The 15,318-nt window shown below is 33.6% G+C and overlaps 1 protein-coding gene and 1 long non-coding RNA gene across 5 annotated transcripts in view; one reads left to right on the top strand and one right to left on the bottom strand.

Annotated features, from left to right (window-relative positions):
• Positions 1 to 6,455, bottom strand: part of LOC126764081 (synaptosomal-associated protein 25) — a 532,618-nt gene extending 526,163 nt beyond the window's left edge. Inside the window, exon 1 of one of the 4 annotated variants that reach the window (XM_050481865.1) lies at positions 6,436 to 6,455. In XM_050481865.1, coding sequence (XP_050337822.1) covers positions 6,436 to 6,440 — 5 coding nt within the window. In that variant the 5' untranslated portion in view covers positions 6,441 to 6,455. The other 3 variants (XM_050481867.1, XM_050481868.1, XM_050481866.1) reach the window with 3 other exon arrangements.
• The window catches only part of LOC126764341 (uncharacterized), a 473,995-nt gene that overhangs the window by 364,925 nt on the left and 93,752 nt on the right, over positions 1 to 15,318 (top strand). The window lies entirely within an intron of this gene.

Genomic DNA, 15,318 nt, shown 5'->3' with positions numbered 1-15,318 from the left:
TTTAAGGATATACATATGTATATTTCAGAATGCTCGTATACATATGCTACTCAAATGTCGCCAAAACTAGTTATACCTTGAACAGGGTATATTAAGTTTCTCACGATGTTTGTAACACCCAGAAAGAAGAGTCGGAGACCCTATAAAGTAAGATAAGATTTTAAGCAGACGTCCACTAAAAAGGCACACACAAAAGACGTATTTGGTTGATGATAATTAGAACAAAAACATTTACGAATTTCTGTATTATCTTTGCAAGTTATTAAAATCAAACTGCTCATTACTTTTCAGCAACAGCTCGATGTAACCTCTTTCTTACTTGATGTAACATAGACAAGTGTGGCATGGATGAAGTTTTGAAAAAGAATGAAAAATTGTGATCTGCAAACAGACGCAAAACAATATTCCCGTACAAGGTAAAGGACTTTTCGGTGGTGCTTTACTGCTACAGTTTGGTGATTTCAAAAAACACTATCTGACATTCACATGGGACATCTACTCCAACAAATTGTTTGACATTGTCAAAGGTAAAATTCAATTGTACCTACTTATACTATTACACAATATATTTGACCACCAAAAATTTACTACAACTTAAATTACCCAAATATGAATTAATAAAAAATATTTTTCCGGATTGCCGACATAATTATGTACATACTATCATCCCTATTCTGTGCACTTGACAAATTAATAAAATATTGACAATTAACTCAAATATTTATCAAGAGAGAAATATTTTGGTATTCTGTGTCAATCTTGATAAAAGTAAAAGCTTCAATTCGCAAAGCTACAGCTCGCACACTTCTCGAAAGGGACGACTGACTCATGGGCAAGTTAACGTTGTTACCTACACATTTCTGGTATGAGCTGTGTCCAAAGAAGTTCAAGAACCCTTACAGTTAAAGGTAGTGATTTTTTGAGTTTTCTGATTATCGTCTGGGGCCAGTTCATCAATTAGGCGACTGCAAATTTCACGAGTTATTCGAAAATTTTGCACAAAGGTATTCTCGCTCAAAGAAAATTCCTACTCTCACAATTTTCATCTTCGTTTAACAATAATAACAAAAGTAAAATATCTTCCATTTTTACGACAAGATGCACAATCAGATATTTAATTCATAACGAGCACTGTCAAGAGCATTTGACATCTTATCTACTTATAAAGAAAAGAGCTTTTTATTTCAGACACATTTGCAAAAAATTTGTTCTTTTTAATAATTCCAAAAATTATTATTATTTCTAAAAATAAAACGTTTTATTAAAAATTCATATAGGGTTTCATTCAAGTATTACGTTATGCAATTTTTCACTGTTTTTAACACCTCGCTCCCACCGCGTAACAAATCGTAACTTATTTTATTTACTTTTCTATAATTTTGCATAACAACATAACTTTGAATTCAAATCTAAATGTAAATATATTTTAAATATCAGTCTCGACTACACATGTCATGTTTCGTATTAAAAAGGAGGATTGAAATTGTAAACTTAACATGACTAATCATCTAAACATTCAGTCAATGGATTCTTAATAAAATTTTTAATAGAATCACTTTTTGCAAATCGTTTTTGGGTATATATACTACATAATTCTCGTAATTTTCGTCCATCCACTCAACATCTTCAAAATCGGAAAACTTAAAATTCCAGATGTTCTATTCCCAAAAATGTTAGAATTGAAATTACAACAAGTATTTATTGTTACTTTTTAGACTGTGACAATTGTTACAAAAACAAATTGCACTATAAAAATTCATGTGACGTAATACTCTCATATAGCATGTAAATTGCAAACAAAAACGTAAACACTTTTATAGTGAAAAAGTTTTCCAAAAATTAAAAAAATGATGTTGTAGAAAAAAATCTGTCATTTTGAAATAAAAAAAATGTATCTATTGACTCCGAAATTGCCAATTAAATGGATGATTAAAAGAGAATATGGTTACGACTGTTGTGCTTGTTTAAATTTGTATTTTGTTTGTGCGGTTAAAAGTTGCCATAAAATATACCAAATATATGATATAAAAGTTGCCAAAGGAATCGTTAACGTTTTGTGAGCGAAATATCATAATAATAAGATTTACTACAAATGTCAGAATATTTTCACCATAATTTCATTTAAATAGGATGGTTTTAAAAACCTGGTATTAGTTATATGGGGGTTGGAACAAGTTTAAATCAGATTTTATCAAATTTAAGCACAGAGATGCTTTGTTAGAGGAAAAGTACTTCCACTAAATGTAATTAAGATAATTCACATATTGAGGCACAAAGTCAAACGAAAGTTTTAAAGTTTTTCTGTTAAGTATATGGGGGCTAAAGAAAATATTGTTCCGCTTCAAACCGTTTTTGACATGCAGACAAACAAATTCTCAGAAAAGGATTTTTTTCGAACTTCACTTACATATTACACACATTAACTGATGTTTTCGGGAAAACATCAGACATACGCTGTTCGGTGCAAATTTCCGGTATGTGGGGCCTATATAGTTATAGTTCGATTTGGACAATTTTTCCAAACTCAATTGGATAATTCACAGCTTTCTTGCTATCGCAAACAACATGTATCACACCAGGTCCCCTGCAGCAGCTTATGAGCTGAATGGGTAGTTCTGCCTTCATCTAATAAACTTGATGCAATTAGCAATGCGATGCCATTTTGGATCATTTTTTATCATCAAGAAGTTGCGTAATGTTCTGAGAATTTTACCTGGTACATCAAACAAAAAATGTATCTTGCTCTGCCGGAACTGACAGCATAATTCGATCATAAATTGTTTTTTGTGATCATTAGTATTGGAGCATTGCGAGACACATTCGCTGTCAATTCGAAAGTATCATCCTGCAGTTTAATAATTATACAAGAAACATAACTTTTTAAATATGACTGTTTCCTACCTATTGGTGGGTATATGAAATAAAAAGTTTGATTTCTTGTTGTAAGACAATTGAATAACTACAATCGATGTCAGAGCCGTAACTAGGGCGTGGCGAAGGTGGCACCCGCCACGGGCGCAACAGTCGCAGAGGCGCAACGTAGGTTGAGCCTACATACGCCTGACGAAATATCGGTTGCTGAGCGTCCGAAAGAGCTACCGTCTGAAACTGGTGCGTCACCCACGGCGGGCGAAACAAGAGACATAGGGCGCGAACGGACCGAAAAAACTGCAGCGCCAGAGCCAGTGCAGTGGGCAGCAATGCGGCAGTACCATACGTGCCAGTGCGAATGTAATCGTCGCGAGGCGCGCACAAAGCAAGGGCACCCGTGGACGTCCTATTCCAGAAATCGGGGGCGCCACGCTATTAGTGCGAGTCTGTCAGTCCTGTTTCTGTGCCCACTGCCGGCCGTGCCGTGTGTTGTGCTATAGGCCAGTCAGCCACAATCTGTGTTCATCTGTGATCCAGGTGACAAAACGCATGCTTTTTTCAATAACATATGATGCAATGATGTAAAATTGTGCAAATTGTAGATTTTGTTTTCCATAGACAATGAGGACTATCAGAAGGTGCTTTCTGATTTTCGGTATAACTTCCGGTTTAGCCGGAAATACTATCAATTTTTGTCTTTCAAACGACACATACATGTTTTTTCTTCAGTTTTGGAATAAACATTCATTCCCCTCTAGAATAATATACAATGTGCATAAATTCCAAGAAAATAGTATTTGAAAATTGTATCCTAATCTAGCAATATCAACTACACATCAAGGTTCCTATTTATAATATCCATGGAAACTTGCCATTAGTCGTTTTACGTTATTGTATAGGATAATTAGTTCCTATTCCAAAATCAAGGAAAAAATATGTAGGTGCCATTTGAAAAACAAAAATTGGTAGTATTTCCGGTCAAAGCGCAACTCACTCAGGTCGAGCACAGATGACTAGTGACGGAGAGATTGCAAAATGTAAATGCAATAATAAAAGGATTGCTGTCACAATTAACCATATACCGAGAGACTTTCTTCACAACAATTTTGCAATCATCAATTGTGACAGCTGAACAATTGCAAGTAACACCAGATTTCCAAGATACTCGAAAACGACCAAAGAAAATAATTTTGTGTGTATGTGAAGTAAATCGAATGCACTTAGATTTTATGAACTCTTGACGGAATGCCTGATCGGTAAATATGCATCATTATACATTGCATCACTATATTATATAATTAGCTCGTTGCACATTGTACATAGTGTAGTGGCCGGGAAATATGCCAGAGACAATTTTGTGTTCCTCTACAGTTAAATGGTGCTTCAGTAACGATACGAGGTTAGTTCAATAAGTATCGCGAATATTGTATTTATTAAGAATGTGTTTATTTATTTATGAATATCTATTTTTCCAAAGCATCCGCACGTTTACCATACATATGTAATTCAAAAATTTCAGTGATGGTAGTTTTGGTAGATATATAGGGCGTTGGCCAACTTTGAAAAAAATAATGTAGAATGTAGATGGAACAGAAAAATATATAAAACTCATTATTAAAAATCGTATAAGGGTGAAAATTTAGAATATGTTTTTCTAATGCTGAATAACGAAAAAATAAAAACAAAAAGTTGTGTCCAAAAAAATAAAACTAGGAGTATTTGGGTGGATCACCCTTAACATTTAGGGGAATGAAAAATAGATGTAGGCTTGCTATTGTTGATAAAACCAATCAGAAGTTTGGAAATATTTTTTAGGTATATGGGATATAGGGGCAAAATTAAACTGATTTTAATATGCGATATATATGGCGGCCAAGGCAGGTTGTCACCCCATTTTAAGCAAAAAGATACATTATTATTGCGGTAAAAACTCGACTGGAAATTCCGAAATCTTTATATTAGGTATATGGTTGCTAAGGGATTTATTGATCCCATTTTTGATTAAAGGTCGAAATAGGAACTGGGGATCACGTATTCGGTATCTGTGCGCTATAAAAGATTTGCTGCGATTTGAATAATTTTTGGTTAAAATGTTGCACATCTTAAAAGCTCGTTTCGTGCACAGTTTTATCCTGATACATTAATTGATTCTGGATTTGTATAGTGGTAAATAGAGGAATCGGGCGGAATTTAAACTTATGTTATATGAGAAGTAGGCGTGGTTTTTGACTGAGTTCACCCGTTTTGCTTTTTAATATAGGAATGTCGAAATAATATTATCTTCCAAATTTGATTGAAATCGTTCGAATACGTCCCGAGATAAGATCTTTAACCTAAATAAGCCTACAAAGCTCTCTCAGGTGTAAAACTTTATTTCCCTTTTAGAAGGTGAGGCCACGCTTACTTATTTAAACATTTTTAAATCGCAGAAAATTCAATTCGGTTTACCAAATAACAGTCTTTTATTTTATTGTGGATTACGACGAATGGCATTTTGTGGGCGTGACAATAATCCGATCAACAAAAAATGCAAAATATTCACTGACTTAAGGAGCTTAGTAAATTTCAAAATGTAAATGTTTCAAATTTTGACGATCCGCTCCAATGGTGGTATTTCAATCAAAAAACGTATTTCAGTGACTGGTACACCCTCTAACAACAATATTTATAAATACATAATATGAAATTGTTTATTATAGACAGACGGTTTTTTTAAGAAAACAAAAGTTGAAAAATATCAATTCAACAAATTTACTTTACACAGTTAAACATTTATACACAACACAACTTTCAAATAAGGTATACATATATAGTCGATTATCTAACTATGGGGCAGTATTTAACAAAATTAGTTAATTTTGTGCTCACGCACATTTATGTATACCTAAATATATACCAATATTAGCAAATTAATAAGCTTTGTACTAAATCCAATTGCTTTTTTATTTGAAACCGACACATATTTATTAACACTCAACGGTACTGAATACATCTAAAGTTTTTATTAAGATTTGTTTATATATATTGCTTAACTGCAAAGGTTATACATTTTTTATCATTAAAGCTTTGTGATTTTTAAATGCATATTTATTTATCACTTACAATATGGAAACTTAGTATTTGAACTTTTATTAAACTTTTTGTGTGCTGCAATTGAAAAATAGTTAATCTTTCTTTAACTTTGACTACTTTTCTTATTAATAGTGTACTTTTGGAAAATCAATAACATCATTTAATAATAATTGAATAAATTTCTGATCTTAGTAGTTACCTTAATCAAATAATGCAAGAACAATACCCAGCAAAAATAAACGGTTTCAATAAACTTTTTATATATAATTAATATTTCTTGCATTCACTGTACTTTTCTTTTAATGACCATGTGTATTATAAACATTCAACCCCTGTTAAAGGCAAGTATACATACATACGTGAAGTCAACTGATACTGGCGAAACACACTCACTAAACCAAAGTAATTAATGTTAGAAGTCGGTATTCGGAAAATGTTTAACAATTCTTCAAAAAAGAAACATCTAATATCGATTTCCTGGGGTGGATGTACCTCATAGAAAGCGATAACAGAGTACCGATATCTTAAAAATATTCTTTTAACTTTTGTGATTGTAAGTGAGTATGCCAATAGACCAACTTTTATCCAACAAATTGCGAAAGAAAAACCTTTCTTTATTTTTATAACGTTTTTATATTAGCTTCCTCCGTATGTTTGTAACTCTTTTCAGTGACACTAAAATTGATTAGCAAAACAATCAACAAAAAATGCACGTAAAACTATTCAGCTGTCATTCGAAAATTAAAAAATAAATATAGCTTAAAACAAATAAGAAGGGCATTTTATACTCTTGCAACTAGCAGGAATCAAAGACCAACTTTTATCCAACATATTGCGAAAGCATTACAAAACGTTTCTTTATTTTTATAACGTTTTCATATTAGCTTCCCTGTATGTTTGTATGTTTGTAACTCTTTTCAGTGGCACTAAAACTGATTAGCAAAAAATAAAAAATGCTCCTAAATCTACTCACTGTCATTTGAAAATTAAAAAATAAATATAGCTTAAAACAAATATGAATGGCATTTTCTACACTTGCAATAAGCAAGATTCAAAGCCTGGGAAATACTTAAAGTTTAAAACGTTAACCAGACATTCGTAATACAAGAAATTTTATATACAACACACATATACTCATACAATGACCGACATATTCTGCATAAAGTCTGTTGGTACAAGTAAGAAAGATCTAATTTCGAGTGCAACCGAATATTTTATTCTCTTGCAACTCGCAAGAATCAAAGCCAGGGAAATACTTTAAGATGTAAAGTCACCCCGAAGTTCGAAAATCTTTAAGTTAAGTATATGGGCGATAAGGGAAGTATTGGTCCAATTCAACGTATTTTTTTCATAAGGTTTTGTGGTTGTTGTCTGATTTCGTCTATTTTAACAATGTTAAATAAGACGGTAAGAACAATGCTACATACCAAATTTTGTCAAAATTGGTTGGTCAGATCCCGAGATATGAAATTTCACCAAAACTGGGCGGTGCCATGCCCATCATAACATTTTCACACCAGCTCCCATAAAGCTATCTCATACTATCTCAGTGGTTCAATTTCATGTGTCTGGCGTATCTATTTATTGTTTTATTAAAAAATGCTAGTAGTTTTTAACAGTACCGTTATATAGGGAGTATATCGGAGGAAAACCCCGCCGATTTCATCCATTTTCACACTGTCGGTAGAAGAGATTTGTACTCAGCAAATTTGGTTGTTTTAGCTTAAGCTGTTTAGAATATATGTACATTAAACTTGTTAGAGGGCGAGGCCACACCCATTTTTTCAAAAAGTTTTGCCCACAAGTGTCCTTTGCCACTGTGATCCTTTGTACCAAATTACAGCTTTATATCTTTATTAAGTGCTTAGTTATGTCTTCAGTTAATGGCGATTTGTGAGCGTGGCAGTGGTGCGATTACGCCCATCTTCTTCTTATTTACTGCTGCATCTGCTTTTTGTTTTAAAAGTCAACAATAAGTTATAAAATCTTAAATCTATTTAAAAACTAGACACGCTCAAGCAAGTGCTTGAGCTGTTTTGGTGATACATTGATCCTTAGTACGCGGGCATATATCTTCTTTTAAGGCTTGCTTGATCGAGGGAATGTACCAAAGCATTAGACAAAGGGTTTGGGTGATCTCGGAGTTTAGATATATATTTAATTCTGCTATCTTCTACTTCTTTCATTACCATAGAAATACCAAGGCCTTTATGGATATTTTCATTATGCATGTACCATGATGAACACGTGATTGATCTAGGCAATTTTGATTGGAACTTCAATATTAGTTGCACAGGTCCTACCCCACAGTTGAATGCCACACATCCAAATCAGCTTTATGACCGCATTATATAAAAGCACTTTGTTGTCTAAGCTAAGTTTGGAGTTTTTATTTAATAGCCAATTTAAATTTGCAGCTCTTATCTTCATGCAAGTTATTTTACTAGATATATGTATGTTTTCTCCACGTAAGTCTTCTATCTAGGTGAATACCAAGATAAGTTACTTCATTCGCTTGGGGCAGGGGTGGGCACAGTAGACCTCAGTGGCATTTAGCCCGTTCGGACACGAGTGCACATTTTGAGGGCTGGATGAGGGGATCATCGCAACGTATTTTGCCACTCCATATTTACAAATGAGAGCAACGTATTTTGCCCCACCATGTTTACAAATGAGAGCGCGCGGATAAATGGGGAGTTGCACTGTGGGAAAAAACTGTAAAATTGCCAAACAATTTTAAGTTTCTTTGTAATTACTATAAATTTATAAAATGTAAGACAAATAACAAAAAGTATGATAAATATTTTATTTTAGTAATCTTTTTTTTTAATATGTCTTTATAACAGCATTTAATTTAGTTTATTTCAAATAATAAATTCTATGTTTGGTTTAATCTCATTTGCTGTAGCTACACGCATTATTGTACCAAAATTTAAATCAGATAACCTACTTCTTATTTTATGTTTGTTTAATTTCATTATTGAAAAAAATTATTCACAAGTGTAGGTACTTCCAAACATAGATATAATTTTCGAATCAAAAAGTTTCAAACCAGGTTATTTCTTTAAACTTCTTAATAAAAAGTAATTTTAATAATAACTTCAGTTTATGAACCACTGTTTCATCATATGCCCAAATGAATCTTATGAGATCGCAATGTGAATAATAAGCCAACACCGCTTCTACCGCCCGCTTACCATAGAATTTCCAACGATTGGGGGTTTTCCCCCTAGAAACGCGTAAGCAGATTGCTCTCTCACAACGCAGGGTTGCCAATCTTGATATACTGTAGTAATTATAAAAAATGTTTTCAATATGTTCGAAATTTTCTTAAACTAACTCAAAATCAGAGTTGAATGCTACTATTGATAAATATATACATATACTAGTTTTACTAGTTTGATATTTTATATTATGGAAAATTATAATTGAAAAGTTAGATGTGTGCAAAACTACATACATATGCGTATTGGGTAATGGCAACATTGTTCGCATGAAAACGAGAACAAAACGTTTGCCGCTCGTAGCGAAATTCGATGTTTCTGCCCTTAGCGTTTTTATTCCATTTGTGTGCTTAGCCACTCTCAATCAATAATGCCATACCGCGCAAATATATTTTTATTTGATGATTTCTTATATTTTTGAAAATATGTGTTCCCTCTCTATGGCGCGTATTATTATTTTAATATTTTTTCAGAGGCAACTTAGATTTTAAAAATTTAACAGAACAATTATAGAAAAAACCTCAATTCTTTGAATATTTTGATAAAACAACCAAACTGAAAATATCACAAATATTAATATATATTTATATATATATATATTTATATATATATATATATTTATTATATATTTATATAAGCATTTACATTAAATGAAACTGCAATATGTTTAAACAAAATACATATATATTATGGTCACAAGTATCTTTTTTTATATAAGCCGATATATAGTATAAAATTGCCTTGTATATGTACGTATAAAAGCCCACAACTTGAGAAAAGTTTTCCCAATTGTAGCTAAAATGAATTTTTACAACAGGCATCACCACCATTACTGTTCTATCGCATGTACAGTGGTGTGAACAAAATAGGGAGAACCATAAGGTGTTGTGAAGTTTCAAAATGTGCTGTTTTCTTATTAAATAAAATTATTTTTATATACAAGTATAACTCATATAATTTTTCCTACCAGTGATTAGAATTTCCCACCATGCAAAGGTAAATATTAACAAATATTAATGCGAAACTCTAAAACCTGCATATTATGTTTACCTCTTTTTGTTCACATAACTGTACAATTCCGATATGAAGTAAACTTCCGCTCTTTAATTTGTGTACAATATCAGTATCGCCGCAACCATTCTGCGATGAACATTAAGTTACAGAGGAATGAAATTGATTTTTTTCGCAACAATTTATGCCCTTCCGTCGGTAAACTGATATTCCCCTCATCTAGCCCTCGTGCGCACTTTGCGGACTAAAAATGTGCCCATCCCTGGCTTGGGGTATTAAAATATTGTTCATTTTTACTGCCGGACACAGTTTTGGTCTAAACGAAAACGTAACATGTTTACATTTTTACTCACTCACATTTATATGCCAGTTGGCTAGCCATTCTTTGACAAACCTTAAGTGCTCGGCTAATATTCTTGATCTATTTGTTACGGCTCACTATAGTTGTTTCGTCCGTAAAAGTTGAAGTTAATACATGGTTAGCTGTTGGAAAATCTGCTGTTTATATGATGTACATATAGTGCTGGGTCTAAAACACTGCCCTGGGGTACACCAGCCCTTATCTGCCGTTCATCAGATATGAAATCTCCCACTTTTACCATAAATTGTCTATTTTTTGAATAAGACTCCAATGTTTTATACAATTCTAAAGGTAGTATATTTTTATTCTTATATAAAAGGCTTTCATGCCACACCTTAACAAACGCCTGAGCCACGTCTAAAAATATAGCTGAAAAGTACTCTCTGTGATCAAATGCTTTTCTTATTTTGTTAGTAATTCTATGGCTTGAAAGACTTTTGGGCTTTCCAAAGGGAGTTTTTCTTGCTAGAATTTGGACACAGATTCTTTATTTAATTTTCAGTGTTGTGTTCTTCCTCGCGTTTAGGCGCTTTTTTTAACTTTCGTACAGCAGATTTCAATTGAAGCAGAGTTGAAGGGGAGCTATTTAACAGCCATTCACGCCTATCTTGTTTTTTCTCATTTACAAGTTTCTCTATTTCATTGTTGGTACTCTTTCTAAAACCATCTGGTTATCTTTTTCTTGTCGCCAATACAACTGCATTAGTTATAAAGTCATTAAATTTATATTTTCATCAATGTCTCTTTCTCTATTTATTTTGCAATCAATATTGATGTGGCTGCTGATATAATTTCTATACTTCAACCAGTTAGTTTTATGTGATTTTAGAGAAACTTTTGGCTCAAATATCAGGGGCTGTTCGTATAACTTTATTAGTACAGGAGAATGATCAGATGATAAGTCTGCAGATGTATCAGCTGTCATAAGCGATGAATCAATATTTTTGACTACAGCAAAATCTATTAAGCCTGGTATTTTTTTTCTATCACTGGGCCAGTATGTCGGCTTACCAGGAGATATTATATCCAGCTTATTATGCTTATTTATAATAGTGTAGTACAGCTGTCGTCCTTTCGGATTAATAAGAGTACGTGTGTTTTGCGTTGTAACCTCCTCTCCTGCTAGAAATCTTTGACCTAGTGTTCCAAAAAATTCTTTGAATTCGCCTTCTGTAATTTTAAAACGAGGTGGACAGTATATAGTCGTAAGATTTAAGTCACAACCCCTATTTTTTAGTGATATTGTTGTAGCTTATAACTGTGGAGTAGCATGAGATTCTAGAGCATAGTGGTTTAAACGATTTCTAATCAACAAATCAACAATGCCATTAGCTTTTCCATCTTGATGATGAGTCTAAATCACAGTATACTGAAATTATTTTTATTTGTTAAATGAGTTTCTGATATAAGCATTATATCTATATTTTTTTCAGACAGAAATCTAATAATGTCTAATTACTATTGGTTAACACCGTTAACATTCCATATACAGATATTTAGTAAGCTCATTTTTACTTAATAAATTTTGCAGCATTTGATTTTGGGATTTTATTAAATCTTGGATCATGTTTTGCATGCTAGACATAATTTGTGTCATACACTGTGTAAGATTTATAATCATAGTTTTAATACCTCCATTAAGAGGATTTTGCGGCAGTTGCATTTGCACAGTGTTGCCTTTCACCACATTTACATAACTTCCTTGCATATTATTATTGATAGAAGAAATAGGAGTTAAAGTTTTCTCTGAGGTTGCTATAATTTCATTACGGGGTGTTTGTAACATTTGGTTACGACGTGCGGTGAAAACTTCTATTTCAAATCTTTATATACAGGACAACCAATGTAGTTAGCAGTATGATTTCCTCCACAATTGCTGCATTTTTAATTTAATTCTTCTTTCTTAAGGGTGCATTTTGAAGTGGGATGTAAACACTGCGAAGAGTGCAATATGATTTAATATGCCCATGTTCTTGGCAGTTAGTACAGTTTACCGGACCGTTTCTTTTATGTGGTTCTTCAACAGTTACTCTACGATGCAGCAAATATTTCAGATTATATATAGGAAGGATATCATTTTTTTAGGTTGATTCGAATTCGGCAACAATTCAATTTTAAACATTGGGTCTGTTGCCATTTAAAACTTCCGTTTTATTTTTATTTTGGGTGCCGCCTTGAAACTTTTTAGGATTAACCGCTGACTTTTAAGTACTTAATTTCCTTTTTATATTAACGTAGCGGTCAATGCCAGTTTGAACAGACGGGTCTTTTTTATTGGTAATTTACATTGGTATTGGTAGTTTACATTCTCACCTTCACGGAGCACATTAAATAAACACATCCGTACACTTTGAACACTCTCTTTCGATGTTGAGGATGCTTATCCCACGGTAGCTGGCGCAGATTTTGGGGTCTCCCGTTTTGTGGATTGGGCAGAGCACACTTATAGTCGTTAGGCATGCTTTCGTCCGACCATATTTTACAAAGAAGGTGCTGCATACTCCTTATCAGTTCTGTTTTTTTTGGCAGCGTGTTTGAATAGCTCGGCCGACAATCCATCGGCCCCCGCCGCTTTGTTGTTATTCAGACGAGTTGCTATTCGAGGTTCTTCATGTTCGGGTAATGGAATGTCTGCTCCATCGTCATCGATTGGAAAATCGAGTTTGACATTTCCTGGCATCAGGCTTTCACTGCCATTCAGCAAGCTGAAAAAGTATTCCTTCCTTAATTTTAGTATGCTCTGGGCATCGGTTACTAGATCGCCTCTCGGTGTTCTACAAGAGTATGTTCCGGTCTTGAAACCGTCTGTTAGTCGCCGCACTCTTTCGCAAAACTTTCAAACATTTCCTCTTTCGGCCAGCTTGTCAAGCTCTTCAAACTCTCTCTTTGTCTGTTTGCAAATGCGTCTCGCTTCCCTCTTTAACTCTAGGTATCTATCCCATCCCGCACGTGTTCTGATTGTTCCCTTATTTCGAGTTGCTGATGAGTGTTCCGACAGAGCAGGAGTGCAAGTCGAGTAGAAAATCGTTCGTTCGGTTGTCTGTTGGAGTTGCAACTTTTCGACGTCGAATCTTCCTTGTGTTATATATATATATATATATATATTAAGGTGGGCCAAAAAAAGTTTTTATTTTTTTTTCTTACCATGAAAATCTCATCCGACATTACTAAAAACAAGTTCTAGTAAAACCTGAGCTCTTAATATTAATATTAAGAGGTGCCTCATCGACATTTTCGATTTCCCATATAAATAACATAGGAAATTTTGTTCTTTTTGTTTGGATTTTTAATGTACACAAAAAAATAATTGTTAAGCGATAATCAACACTTATTCTGATAGGAAATTTACCGATCTACAAAAAAGGTCCAGAACATTTTTTGGCTGAGTCAACTCATTCAAAGTTATTCGTAGTTAACGTCCAACAAAAAATTATAAAAAATGATTTCCACAATTTTTCATCTTATATTACAAATTGATGGCTAATAAACATAACAAATCATATTTTTTCGATTTATCTCATTTCTATTTAATTAATTCATAAAGGAAATTCATGCAATCTTGTCATGCTGAACTTAATCGTTAATTTTCATTACTATTTTTGTTTTATTATTATTGTATAGTAATTATCGATCGCAAGCGCAAGTATATACAGTGTATACTAAATTTAGTCGAAATCGGTCGGTCGTGTCTCGAGATATGGGATTTCACCAAAAAGAGGGCGGTGCCACGCCACACGTATTGTGTTATTGATCTGTTACGCTTTTAATAGTTTTAAACTTCCCACTTCATCCATTTTTACACTGCCAATAGGAATTTTTATAGTATTTGAGCTTAGGAAATGTGGTTTTTGTAGCTTTAGTGGTTTAGGAGATGATATGTATATTAAACTTGTTATAGGGCGGTACCATGCCCACTTTTTCTAGCCATGCTCACAGGTGCTCCTTTCTACTCCGTTCCCCTGTGTCAAGTTCCAGTTTTATCCCTTAAATTAGTGCTTAGTTATGGCACTTTATAAGTATGGCAGTGGTCCGATTACGTCAATCCAACTCGTAATTTTTTTGTACGATGAAAAACGCAAACCAAGTTTCATCAAGATATCTTGACTTTTACTCAAGTTGCAGCTTGCCCGGACGACGAACGCAAAGACAGGCAGTCATCCGTTTTTCAACTTGTTTTGTCATCCTGATCATTTACATAATGGGTGTCAAAAAAGTCTTGCGGTATTTTCGCTAGTTTTATTCGTCGCATCGAGTCATGTATACCTTTCTGGAAAGCTCATTTCACGCGCTAACACGTGTTTGATTGATTTTCGTTTCTTTTAAGTCGTTCGTGAGTTATAGCGTCGGAAAATTGGAGAAGGATAAAGATAAAATACGGCATATTTTACAGTACTACTACGATAAAGGCAAAAATGCATCTCAAGCCACTAATAAAATTTGTGCAGTTAATGGACCCGATACAGTTTCCATTTCCACTGCACAACGATGGTTTCAACGTTTTCGTTCTGGTGTAGAGGTGGTCGAAGATGCGCCACGCTCCGGAAGGCCTGTCGTCGAAAATTGCGATAAATTCGCTGAATTGGTCGAAAGAAACCGGCATAGTAGCAGCCGTAGCATCGGTCAAGAGCTGGGCATGAGTCATCAAAAATTCATTTCAATTTCAATAAAAAAAAAATTCAATAAAAATACCGCAAGACTTTTTTGACAACCCATTACATTTTTTATGATGTTTGGAGTTCTCATCATCACTAACACGAACGCCTGCATGCTTCCAGTCAT

The sequence above is a fragment of the Bactrocera neohumeralis genome, unplaced genomic scaffold (genome assembly GCF_024586455.1).
Source record: "Bactrocera neohumeralis isolate Rockhampton unplaced genomic scaffold, APGP_CSIRO_Bneo_wtdbg2-racon-allhic-juicebox.fasta_v2 cluster09, whole genome shotgun sequence".
Taxonomy (NCBI): Eukaryota; Metazoa; Arthropoda; class Insecta; order Diptera; family Tephritidae; genus Bactrocera; species Bactrocera neohumeralis.
Note: the sequence above shows the minus strand (reverse complement) of the source record. Positions and strands in the feature narration are given on the sequence as shown.